The sequence below is a fragment of the Scyliorhinus torazame genome, chromosome 18 (genome assembly GCF_047496885.1).
Source record: "Scyliorhinus torazame isolate Kashiwa2021f chromosome 18, sScyTor2.1, whole genome shotgun sequence".
Lineage (NCBI taxonomy): Eukaryota > Metazoa > Chordata > Chondrichthyes > Carcharhiniformes > Scyliorhinidae > Scyliorhinus > Scyliorhinus torazame.
The window spans coordinates 156,070,623-156,083,478 of record NC_092724.1 but is presented as its reverse complement, the minus strand read 5'-3'; the positions used below and the strand labels follow the sequence as shown (position 1 = coordinate 156,083,478).

The 12,856-nt window shown below is 50.5% G+C and overlaps 2 protein-coding genes across 8 annotated transcripts in view; one reads left to right on the top strand and one right to left on the bottom strand.

The window, feature by feature from the left end:
* The window catches only part of polg2 (polymerase (DNA directed), gamma 2, accessory subunit), a 217,192-nt gene that overhangs the window by 94,491 nt on the left and 109,845 nt on the right, over nt 1-12,856 (top strand). The window lies entirely within an intron of this gene.
* Nucleotides 1-12,856, bottom strand: part of LOC140395656 (platelet endothelial cell adhesion molecule-like) — a 128,785-nt gene that overhangs the window by 20,054 nt on the left and 95,875 nt on the right. For all 4 annotated transcript variants that reach the window (XM_072483684.1, XM_072483686.1, XM_072483687.1 and 1 more), the window contains 2 exons: nt 7,649-7,711; nt 6,747-6,809 (listed from right to left, as the gene is read on the bottom strand). In XM_072483684.1, the coding sequence (XP_072339785.1) occupies nt 6,747-6,809; nt 7,649-7,711 (126 nt within the window). The remainder of the gene's footprint in view (nt 1-6,746; nt 6,810-7,648; nt 7,712-12,856) is intronic.

Sequence of the window (12,856 nt, the reverse complement as noted above, 5' to 3'; positions counted from 1 at the left end):
TAGGCCTATCTCACTGCTAAATGTGGACGCCAAGTTGCTGGCAAAGGTGCTGGCAACGAGGATAGAGGATTGTGTCCCGGGGGTGGTGCACGAAGACCAGACAGGGTTCGTAAAGGGGAGACAATTAAATGTCAACGTGCGACGGCTATTAGGGGGAGGCAGAGATAGTGGCGGCAATGGATGCAGAGAAGGCATTTGATAGGGTGGAGTGGCAGTATCTATGGGAGGTGCTGAGGAGGTTCGGGGAGGGGTTTGTCAGCTGGGTTAAACTCCTATATGGGGCCTCAACGGCAAGTGTGGTCACAAATCAGCAAAGGTCGGAGTATTTTCGACTACACAGGGGAACAAGACAGGGATGCCCGTTGTCCCCATTACTGTTCGCGCTGGCAATTGAACCACTGGCCATAGCGCTGAGAGACTCCAGAAAATGGAGAGGGGTGATTAGAGAGGGAGAGGAACACCGAGTGTCACTCTACGCGGATGACCTACTGCTGTATGTGACGGATCCAGTGGGGGGGATGACAGAGGTCATGCAGATATTGAGGGAGTTTGGAGATTTCTCGGGATATAGGCTAAACATGGGAAAGAGTGAGCTTTTTGTGATACACCCTGGGGAGGGGAGTAGAGGGATAGATGGCCTACCGCTAAGGAGAGTGGAAAGAAATTTCCGATACCTGGGGATTCAGATAGCCAGGAGTTGGGGAACCTTACACAGACTCAATCTGACTCGACTGGTGGAACAAATGGAAGAGGATTTCAAAAGGTGGGACATGCAGCCGCTGTCACTGGCGGGCAGAGTGCAGGCGATTAAGATGATGGTCCTCCCGAGGTTCCTATTCGTGTTCCAATGTCTCCCTATACTGATCACTAGGGCCTTTTTCAAAAAAATAGATAGAAACATCACGAGCTTCGTGTGGGCAGGGAAGGCCACGAGGGTAAGGAGGGGGTTCCTACAACGTAGCAGAGTCAGAGGGGGACTGGCGTTGCCAAATTTGGGCGATTACTATTGGGCTGCCAACGTGGCGATGATTCGTAGGTGGACGATGGAGGGAGAGGGAGCGGCGTGGAAAAGGCTGGAGATGGCGTCCTGCAAAGGAACGAGCTTAAAAGCGCTGGTGACGGCGCCACTACCGCTCTCCCCAAAATTTTTTACCACAAACCCAGTGGTGGCGGCAACATTAAGTATCTGGGGGCAATGGAGGCGACAGAGGGAAGTATCTGGGGGCAATGGAGGCGACAGAGGGGTGTGCTGGGAGCCTCGGTGTGGTCCCCGATCAGGAACAACCATAGGTTTGCCCGAGGGAGGCTGGACGGAGGATTCCAGAGCTGGCACCGGGCAGGAATCAGGAGAGTGGGAGATTTATTTATAGATGGGACGTTTGCGAGCTTGGGAGCGCTTGAGGAAAAGTATGAGCTGCCCCGGGGAAATTTCTGTAGATATATGCAGGTGAGAGCGTTCACAAGACAACTGGTGAGGGAATTTCCGCTGCTCCCGACACAAGGGATCTAGGACAGGGTGCTTTCGGGGGTGTGGGTCGGGGAAGGCAAAGTGTCAGAGATATACCGGAAGATGAGAGAAGAGGGGGAGGAGCTGGTGGGCGAACTGAAGGGAAAATGGGAAGAAGAGCTCGGGGAGGAGATTGAGGAGGGTTTGTGGGCTGATGCCCTAAGCAGGGTAAATTCCTCTTCCTCGTGTGCCAGGCTTAGCCTGATCCAATTTAAGGTGCTGCATAGAGCACACATAATGGGAGCAAGGTTGAGCAGGTTCTTCGGAGTGGAGGACAAGTGTGGGAGGTGCGGGGGAAGCCCGGCGAACCACACACATGTTTTGGTTGTGTCCGGCATTGGAGGGGAGTGACGGGAGTGATCTCGAAGGTGGTGAAGGTCTGGGTCAAGCCAGGCTGGGGGTTAGCTATATTTGGAGTAGCGGAAGAGCCGGGAGTGCAGGAGGCGAAAGAGGCCGATGTTGTGGCCTTTGCGTCCCTAGTAGCCCGGCGTAGGATTTTACTCATGTGGAAGGAAGCAAAACCCCCCGGACTGGAGGCCTGGATAAATGATATGGCGGGGTTCATAAAACTAGAGCGGATGAAGTTTGTGCTGAGAGGATCGGCTCAAGGGTTCACCAGACGGTGGCAACCGTTCCTCGACTACCTAGCGGAATGTTAGGGGGAAGATAGATGGCCAGCAGCAGCAACCCAGGGAGGGGGAAAGGGGGTGGGGGGAGCATTACTTCGTGTTATTTGGTTAGTTTACTATGTTAGTTAAACAATGTTATATAGCAGTTATCATGTTACCATTTCTGTTGATTTGTAAGGGAAAAAATTGTGTTTGAAAACTTTAATAAAATATATTTTTTTCAAAAGGGCAGTCACTCGCACCTCACCTCTGCATTCAGCTCATTTGTCCACAGTTGTAATGAGGTCAGGAGTTCAGTGATCCTAGTGGAACCCAAACTGAACATCTTTGAGCAGGTTATTGCTGAGTAAGTGCCGCTTGATAGCACTGTTGATGACTCCTTCCATCACTTTGCTAATGATGGAGAGTAGACTGATAGGGTGGTAATTGGCTGAGTTGGATTTGTCCTGTTCCTTGTGTACAGGACACACTTGGGCAATTTTCCATTTCGCTGGGTAGATGCCAGTGTTGTAGCTGTGCTAAATCAACTTGGCAAGGGGTGCGGCAAGTTCTGGAGCAAAAGTCTTCAGTATCCTTTGCAGTATCCAGTGCCTTCAACAGTTTCTGGATATCATGTGGATTGAATCGCATTGGCTGAATACTGACATCTGTGATGCTGGAGACCTCCGGAGGAGACCGAGATGGATCATCCACTTGGTACTTCTGGCTGAAGATTGTTGCGAATGCCGCAGCCTTGTCTTTTGCACAGATGTGCTAGGCTCCTCCATCATTGAGGATGGGATATTTGTGGACCCTCTTCCTCCCAGTGAATTGTTTAATTGTCCACCACCATTCCCAACTGGATCTGGCAAGACTGCAGAGCTTAGATCTGATGCATTAGTTGTGGAATCGCTTAGCTCTGTCTATTTTTTGCTGCTTATGCTGTTTGGCACACAAGTAGTCCTGTGTTATAGCTTCATTAGGTTGACACCTCATTTTAGGTGTGCCTGATGTTGCTCCTAGCATGCCCTCCTGCACTCTTCATTGAACCAGGGTTGATCCCCTGGCTTGGTGGTAATGGTAGAGTGGGGTTATGCCAGGCCATGAAGTTCAAGATTATGGTTGAATACAATTCTGCTGCTGATGGCCCAAGCACTTCATGGGTGCCCGAACTTGAGTTGCTAGATCTGTTCGAAGTCTATCTCATTTAGCATGGTGGTAGTGTCACACAATATGATGGAGGTTATCATCAATGTGAAGATCGGACTTTGTCTCCGCAAGGACTGTGCGGTGGTCACTTCTTTTAAAAAAAAAAAAAAAAATTTAGGGCACCCAATTCGTTTTTTTCCAATTAAGGGGCAATTTAGCGTGGCCAATCCACCTACCAGGCACATCTTTGGGTTGTGAGGGTGAAACCCACGCAAACACGGGGAGAATGTGCAAACTCCACACGGACAGTGACCCAGATCCGGGATCGAACCTGGGACCTCAGTGCCTTGAGGCAGCAGTGCTAACCACTGCATCACCAAGCTGCCCTACCACCTAACTATTCTAATCCCATTTTCCAGCACCTGGCCCGTAGCCTTGTAAGCCTTGGCATTGCAAGTGAACATCTAAGTATTTCTTAATGAGGATCTCTGGCTCCACCACCCATTCAGGCATTGAGTTCCAGACTCCCACCACTCTGCGTGAAAAGATTTTTTCTCACATCTCCTATACAACATAACGGCCTAAAAAACGAAGCCGAGCAGTATCTCCAGCAGCAGCGCACCCCTCCCCGATGAACTCAATGCATTCTTTGCTCGGGTTGAGCAGGAAACCAACGATCTGCTGTCGAGTGCCCCAGCAGCCCATAATACACCCATGCCCACCATCTTAGCTTCCGAAGTCAGATCGGCTTTCCTGAAAGTGAACCCTCGGAAGACGACGGGTCCGGGCGGCATTCCTGGTCGTGCACTCAGAGCCTGCGCAGACCAGCTGGCAGTTGAGTTTGCGGAAATCTTTAACCTGTCCCTACTCCGCTCCGAGGTCCCCACCTGCTTCAAGAAGACCACCACCATACCGTGCCAAAGAAGAACCAGGCAACGTGCCTCAATGATTACTGTCCAGTGGCCCTGACTTCAGTCATAATGAAGTGCTTCAAGAGGTTGGTCATGAAGCGCATCACCTCCATACTCCCAGGATCCTTGATCCACTGCAATTCGCATTCCGCCGCAACCGTCCACGGCAGACGCCATCTCCCTAGCCCTACACTCATCCCAAGAGCATCTCGCCAACAAGGACTTCTACATCAGACCCCTATTCATTGACTACAGCTCCACCTTCAACACCATAATCCCATCCAAGCTCGTATCAAAGCTCCAAAACCTAGGACTTGGCTCCTCACTTTGCAACTGGATCGTCGACTTTTTGACCCACAGACCACAGTCAGTAAGAATAAACAACAACACCTCCTCCACAATAGTCCTCAATACCGGGGCCCCGCAAGGCTGCGTACTTAGCCCCCTACTATACTCCCTGTACACTCGACTGCATGGCAAAATTTGGTTCCAACTCCATCTACAAGTTTGCTGAAGATATGACCATAGTGGGCCGGATCTCAAATGACGACGAGTCAGAATACAGGAGGGAGATAGAGAACCTAGTGGATTGGTGAAGTGACAACAATCTATCTCTCAATGCCAGCAAAACAAAAGAGCTGGTCATTGACTTCAGGAAGCAAAGTACTGCACACACCCCTGTCAGCATCAACGAGGCTGAGGTGGAGATGGTTCGCAGCTTCAAATTCCATGGGGTACACATCTCCAAAAATCTGTCCTGGTCCACCCACGTCGAAGCTACCACCAAGAAAGCACAACAGTACCTATACTTCCTCAGGAAACTAAGGAATTTCGGCATGTCGACATTAACTCTTACGAATTTTTACAAATGCACCATAGAAAGCATCCTATCTGGCTGCATCACAGCCTGGTATGGCAACTGCTCAGCCCAAGACCGCAAGAAACACAGCCCAATCAATCACATGAACCTGCCTCCCATCCATTCACTCCATCGACACCTCCCGCTGCCTTGCGAAAGCGGTCAGCATAATCAAAGACCCCTCCCACCCGGCTTACTCACTCTTCCAACTTCTTCCATCGGGCAGGAGATACAAAAGTCTGAGAACACGCACGAACAGACTCAAAAATAGCTTCTTCCTCGCTGTTACCAGACTCCTAAACAACCCTCTTATGGACTGACCTGATTAACTATACCCCTGTATGCTTCACCCGATGTCAGTGTTTATGTAGTTACATTGTACACCTTGTGTTGCCCTATTACGAATTTATTTTATTTTATTTTATTTTCATGTACTTAATGATCTGTTGAGCTGCTCGCAGAAAATACTCTTCACTGTACCTCAGTACATGTGACAAACAAAATCCAATCCAACCCTCTAAACCTCCTGCCACTTACCTTAAATCTATGCCCCTGGTCATTGATCCCTCCACCAAGGGGAAAGTTTTTTCCCATCTACTCTAACTATGCCCTTCATAATTTTAGACATCTCAATCATGTTCTACCTCTGTCTCCTCTGCTCCAAGGAAAAACAACCCCAGTATATCCAATCTCTCTTCACAACTAAAATTGTCCAGCCTAGGCAACATCCTGGAAATCTCCACGGCACTCTTTCCAGTGCTATCACATCCTTCCTATAATGTGAATTCCAGAACTGCACACAATACTCTAGCTTTGGTCGAACCAACGTTGTATACAGTTCAAGCAGTTCTTAAATAAATGCTCTCAAATTGATGCATCACTCAAAATGTAAAGGAAGAGGACTACGAAGGCTATCAAAAGTTCCTCAAAATGTTATGGTGTAAATCTTTACAGCAATTGTGTCACAGCAAGGTCTTTTTTCTGCTCCACCTTTTTATGGTGCACTGCAACGATGCATTGCAAGTATTGTGGGCAAAGAGACACAGATGCATACATTTATGAGGTTTGCGGAACAGCAAAGGCATTCTGGCTTCAATTCAGCCCCAGTGAAATGTTACAGATAAGCTGAAGAACTTTCAGAACCAAAGGCTTTCCACTTGTTTTATGCTTGGCTCATGACTGTGTTACAGGTGCACAGAATCAAAATATCAAACTTTTCTTGGCTTCATTCTTGATCAGAAATATTCAACTTTAAATTTTACTCCAGTTTTTCCAGCTGCTGAGTGGTCTGCAAAAACAGTACTGCAATTGCCAAAGTTCTCACAAAACAATAAAACGCTGCAGGATGATTGAAGATGGGTTTGGGACTGTAGCGCACAAAGACTCCGTGAGACGAATAGAGTGAAGTCGATGAGGCTTTATTAAGCGTGTCTGTTCCCCAGCAGCCCGATAGTAAACTGGCCTGCGGGGGAAGGCACCGGCTTCTTATACTTCGCCTTCAGGGCGGAGCTTGAGGTCAACGGCCAACCAGGACCCGGGATCTGTCAGTCAATGACATTAGGGCTTCCAGTCCCACATGACCCCCAATACATACTACCACAGGGACTAACTGGAATGAGATTGTTTTAATATATCAAGAATATACCAATTAAGTCTACTGCAAAACAAAATAAATAAGAAACATTGGAGGCAAGCGCTTGACAAAATATTACCATTTTCTTCAGGTAGCATGATGTAAGTGTAGTCCCCCTCATGGTTTCTCTCTGTATCTGCTCCTGAAAATATAGAACTTGCAATTAGAAATATGCTGATGTAAAGATTCTTGGCTGGATCCTCCATTCCTGCGTCTATGTGCTGATGCCAACGGAGGGTCGCGCGGAGTTCCACGACGGAATAATCGGCACCACACCCGCACCGATTCCACTACCGGTGAGGAGCTAGCACCGGCGCCGCATGAAACACCCGTGGAACACCCAAAAAATGGTGGAAGAATCGCCTGGTCCGTGCTGGACACGCGCAGGGCTGACGAGCTGCAGCCCTGCATAGGCTTACACCCATCACACACGCACCGATCGCGCCTGTAAAGATGGCGCAGGTTGTGCTGGACCGCGTACCCATCTACCCCGACCCCACAGCCCACCTCCTGGACACCCCCCACTATGACCCCAGCCCTGGCAGAATCCCCCCAGCCAGCAGCACGGCTGTCGGCGAAGTATGGCGGTGCTGGATGGACACTGTCTGTGTACGCCCTCTCACTCCACAGCCACCACGCCAGGCTCACGACTGTTGAGATCACACGTAGCCCGTGCCATCGGGAACCCGGCCCATCGGAGGCGGAGCATCACGGCTGGGCCCGATAATGATATGCAAATGCAGTTGGGACTGCATGCGCCGCACGTCTCAATGATGACGGTTTAGAGGGTGCAGAGCATCATGAACCGGCATCAAACCGGCGCCTGCTGCGATTCCGGCGTCGGGAGCCAGTCTCCGCCCGATCGCTGTTCCCAATTTTGGCGTCGGGCAATGGAGAATCTTGCCATCTATTTGAATGTTTTGCAATGTGGTAACATAATAAATACGAAACATTGGAGGTAAGCGCTTGACAAAATATTACCATTTCCTTCAGGTGGCATGATGTTGGTGTAGTCCCCCTCATGATTTCTGTCTGTATAAGCTCCTGAAAATATAGTACTTGCAATTAGAAATACGCTGATGTAAAGATTCTATTTGAATATTTTGCAATGTGTTAACATACCAGTTAAAGCACTCTGTTAAATCATCATATTTTAGTTTAGTGACTGACTAAGCACAAGATTGTGCAAGACTAGAAGTAACAGTGCCAGATCATACTAGCCAGTAACTTCAGAGGTGAAATTTAGATTTTTGAATTCTTGACTGATATTTGAACTTGGAATCATCCAATATAGAATCATAGAATTTACAGTGCAGAAGGAGGCCATTCGGCCCATCGAGTCTGCACCGGCCCTCAGAAAAAGCATCACAATGAAGCCCACGCCTGCACCCTATCTCCGTAACCCAGTAACCCCACCTAACCTTTTTTCAGACACTAAGAGAAATTTATCATGGCCAATCCACCTAACCTGCACATCTTTGGATTGTGGGAGGGACCTGGAGGAAACCCACACGCACACTGGGAGAACGTGCTGACTCCGCACAGACAGTGACCCAAGCCGAGAATCGAACCTGGGACCCTGGAGCTGTGAAGCAACTGTGCTAACCACTGCTACCATGCTGCCAGGTGGGTACCTGGCTGAAGAACTTTGTTAATGCAGAATACAGCCACTGCATATTGTTTTGCATGGCAGGTTTAGAGCAATGTTCCTTGAAGTGAGCATTGGTCCTATTAAAAGTGCCCCTGGCACTTCCGGTGGCGGCTATGAAGGAGTAAGTTGCACATTTGATGGTTCCCTCTCAGGTCGGACTTTTGGACCTTTTCCCACGATTTTCTACTGGACATGAATTGTAAAACTGATGACAGAGGCAATTGTGTACTGAATTCCCACATTGGTGCATGGAGAGAAAGACTAGAAGTGCTCGTAAAGGCAGAAACAGAAAGACAGCGAAGGCTTGGGCTGAAGCTGCAGCAGGAGACAGCATGGCGGAGGACCGGACCTCTGGTTTATCGACCCAGCGGTCAACGGAGCAGCTGATGCAAGTTATTCAGGAAGGCTTTGGTAAGCAGAAACGGGACTGCTTGGACCCGATAAAAGAGTCAATTGAGAGGCTGGAGCTTAGATTGGAAGCCCAAGATAGGGCGATCCAGAAGTTAGAGAAGGCGCGAGCTGAACAGGAGGAACATCAAACTGCGGCGGAGTTGGAGTGGGGATGCTGAGAGACCAGAAGAAGAAGCTCCTGGAGAAGGTGAAGGACCTAGAGAATAGGTCCCGCCGGCAGAACTTGAGAATCGTTGGGCTCCTGGAGGGGTTCGAAGGAGCGGACGCTGGGGCATACATCACAGATATGTTTGAAAAGCTGCTGGGGCATGGGGCATTCCCCCGACCTTTGGAGGTGGACGGCTCACAGAGCGCTCGCAAGGAAGCCACGAATGGGAGACTCCCCGAGGGCAATGGTGGTTAGATTCCACAGGTACTTGGATAAGGAGCGCATTCTACAGTGGGCCAAGCAGACACGGAGCCGTAAGTGGGACAACAGTATCTTGCGGGTTGACCAAGACCTGAGTGTGGAGGTGGCCAGGAGAAGAGCAGGCTTCAACCAGATTAGGTTGATCCTTTTTAAGAAAAAGGTGAAGTTCGGACTGTTGTATCCGGCCCGTCTTTGGGTCACGCATGAGGAACAGCACTTTTATTTCAAGTCGCCTGAGGACGCGCTGGATTTCGTGAAAAGGAAAGGACTGGTGGTGGACTGAGAACTTTTGAACTTCACTGCAACGTTCATTGGGGTTTTTTTTCTGTTCTTTTTTTTTAAAGTTTCTTGTTTTTCGTTTTGTGGAAGCTGTTTGTAATGCCTTTTGCATTGATTTGGGACCAGCGGTAGAGCTGAGTGAGTTAAAGTTTTCATGTGCACTGTTGGGGGATGGAGGTGTGCTTGTTTAGATCTTGGTGTTTTTCTGTCGGGCAATTGTGTGGGGATTGTTTGATGTTGGAATATGTTTGTGTGAGGGTGGGAGACTATCCGGCGCCAGGGATCGGGGCCACCAAGCTAGCTGGGCGGGCTAGCTCACGGAAGCGCAGTGGGGGGGGTGCATATGTTCGGTTTATTAAAGGGTTTGGGTTACAGAGTGTTGTTACTAGTGGGGGGAGGGGGGTAAATGTTCTGATGACGAGGGAGGGACTTGTGCTAAGTGACAGAGAGGAGGTTGGGGGCGGAGGCTGCCTGGATTCGGGCTGGTGGAGGCGCGGAGCATGGGCTGGAGGTGGGCCCAAAAAAGGGGATGGCTGACCGGCGAAGGGGGGAGGGGGGGGCAATAAGCCCCAACTAGGCTGATCACCTGGAATGTTCGAGGGTTAAATGGGCCGGTCAAGAGGGCATGTGTGTTTGCGCATCTTAGGGGACTGAAGGCGGACGTGGTAATGTTGCAGGAGGCGCAGCTTAAAGTAACTGACCAGATTAGATTGAGGAAAGGCTGAGTCAGTCAGGTCTTTCACTCGGGACTAGACTCAAAAGACTAGAGGGGTCGCAATCCTGATCAATAAGCGGGTGGTGTTTGAGGGGGGAAGAATAGTCTCAGTTGTGGGAAGTCGGTACATTATGGCCAGTGGGAAACTGGAGGGGGTGCAGGTGGTATTAGTAAACGTGTACTCGCCAAATTGGGATGATGTAGAGTTTATAAAGAGGATGCTGGGGAAGATACCGGACCAGGACTCGCACAGGTTGGTCATGGAAGGGGGTTTCAACACAGTTATTGTCCCTGGCTTGGAAGGTCAAGCTCGAAAATGGGCAGGGTGCCAGCAATGGCAAAAGAACTAAAAGGATTCATGGAGCAGATGGGGGGGGGGGGCTAGATCCATGGAGATTCGGGCAGCTGAGGGTGAAGGAGTTCTCCTTCTACTCACATGTGCATAAAGTGAACTCCCAGATTGATTTCTTTATTTTGAGTAGGGCCTTATTGGCAGGGGTGGTGGACACGGGGCACTCGGCGATCACAATCTCAGACCATGCTCCGCACTGGGTTGACCTGCAAGTTAGTAAAGACCGTAACCAGCGCCCGCAATGGAGGTTAGATGTGGGACTTTTGACTGACGAAGAGGTGTGCGAGCGGCTGAGGAAATGTATTCCGAATTACCTGCATTCAACGACACGGGGGAAATTTCAGCAGCGGTGGTCTGGGAAGCACTGGAGGCGGTGGTCAGAGGGGCGCTGATCTCGATATGGGCCCATAGGGAGAAGGTGGACAGGGCAGAGACGGACCGACTGGTAAAGGAGATACTACAGATCGATAGGAGGTATGCGGAGACCCCAGAGGCAGGGCATTTAAGGGAACGGCGGAGGCTACAGGCGAAGTTCGGATTGTTAACCACAGGGAGGGCAGGGCGGTGGAGCAGCTGCGAAAGGCGAGGGGGGCGATCTATGAGTAGGGAGAGAAAGCCAGCAGAATGCTTGCACAGAGGGAGGCAGCCAGGGAGATAGGGAAATTAAATGACGGTGATGGGAACCTGGTTGGAGATTCAGCAGGGGTGAATAAGGTGTTTAAGGGTTTCTACAGTAGGCTGTATAGGTCGGAACCCCTTCTGGGGCCGGAGGGGAATGAGGCACTTCTTGGAGGGGCTGAATTTCCCAAAGGTGGACGGGGAGCTGGTAGAAGGGCTGGGGCCCCGATCGGGCTCGAAGAGATAGTGGAGGGTCTGAAGGCCATGCAGTCGGGTAAAGCCCCGAGGCCGGACGGGTACCCAGTAGAGTTTTATAAAAAGTTCTCTGAGATATTGTGGCCGGTGTTGATGAGGATGTTCAATGAGGCAAAGGAAAGAGGGGTGCTGCCCCCGACATTCTCACAGGCCACGATTTCGCTGATTCTGAAGCGGGACAAGGACCCGGAGCTGTGTGGGTGCTACAGGCCTATATGCCTGTTGAATGTGGATGCCAAAATGCTGGCCAAAATTTTGTCCTCCAGGATTGAGGATTGTGTTCCGGACGTTATTGGGGAGGACCAGACTGGGATTGTTAAGGGTAGGCAGCTGGTGGCCAATGTAAGAAGGTTGTTAAACGTGATCATGATGCCCCGGAGGGTAGGGAGGTGGAGGTAGTGATCGCAATGAATGCAGAAAAGACTTTTGATCGGTTAGAATGGGATTATCTGTGGGAGGTACTGGGACGGTTCGGATTTGGGCGGGGCTTTATTGACTGGGTCAGGTTTTCGGGGTATAAGCTAAATATGGGGAAAAGTGAGATGTTTGCGGTCCAGGCGAAGGGAGAGGAGAGGCGACTGTGGGAACTGCAGTTTAGGGTGTAGGTACCTAGGCATTCAAGTGGCGCGGGAATGGGACCGGCTGTATAAATTGGCTGGGAGGGTGCAGACGGTGAAGGTGACGGTCCTCCCGAGATTCCTATTCATGTTTCAATGTCTCCCCATCTTTATTCCGCGGTCCTTTTTTAAACGGGTCAACAAAGTGATCACTGGCTTCGTTTGGGCGGGCAAGACCCCACGCGTATGGAAGGTAATGCTTGAGCGTAGCCGGGGAGCGGGCGGGCTGGTGCTGCTAAATTTTAGTAACTATTACTGGGCAGTGAATATAGCCATGATCAGGAAGTGGGTGGTGGGGGAGGGGTCAGCATGGGAGCGTATGGAGGCGGCTTCATGCAAGGGCACCAGTCTGGGGGCGTTGGTAACTGCGCCTCTGCCGTTCCCGCCAGCCCCGTGGTGATGGTGGTCCTGAGAGTCTGGGGGCAATGGAGGAGACGTGGGAGCAGAGGGAGCATCGGTCTGGTCTCCAATCTGTAATAATCACCGGTTTGCCCCGGGAAGTATGGATGGGGGGTTCCGGATATGACGGAGCAGGGATTGAGAGGATGGGGGATATGTTTACAGAGGGGAGCTTTCCGACTATGAGGGCACTGGAGGAGAAGTTTGGGTGGCCGAGGGGAAACAAATTCAGGTATCTGCAGGTGCGGGATTTCCTACGTAAACAGGTGTCAACCTTCCCGCTCCTACTGCTAAGGGCCATTCAGGACAGGGTAGTTTCCAGAGGGTGGGTAGGAGAAGGGAGCGTCTCGGACATTTACAAGGAACTTATGGGATCAGAGGAGACGCAGATCGAGGAGCTGAAGCGCAAGTGGGAAGAGGAGTTAGGAGGAGAGATAGAGGATGGTCTATGGGCGGCCGCGTTGAGTAGAGTCAACGCGTCCG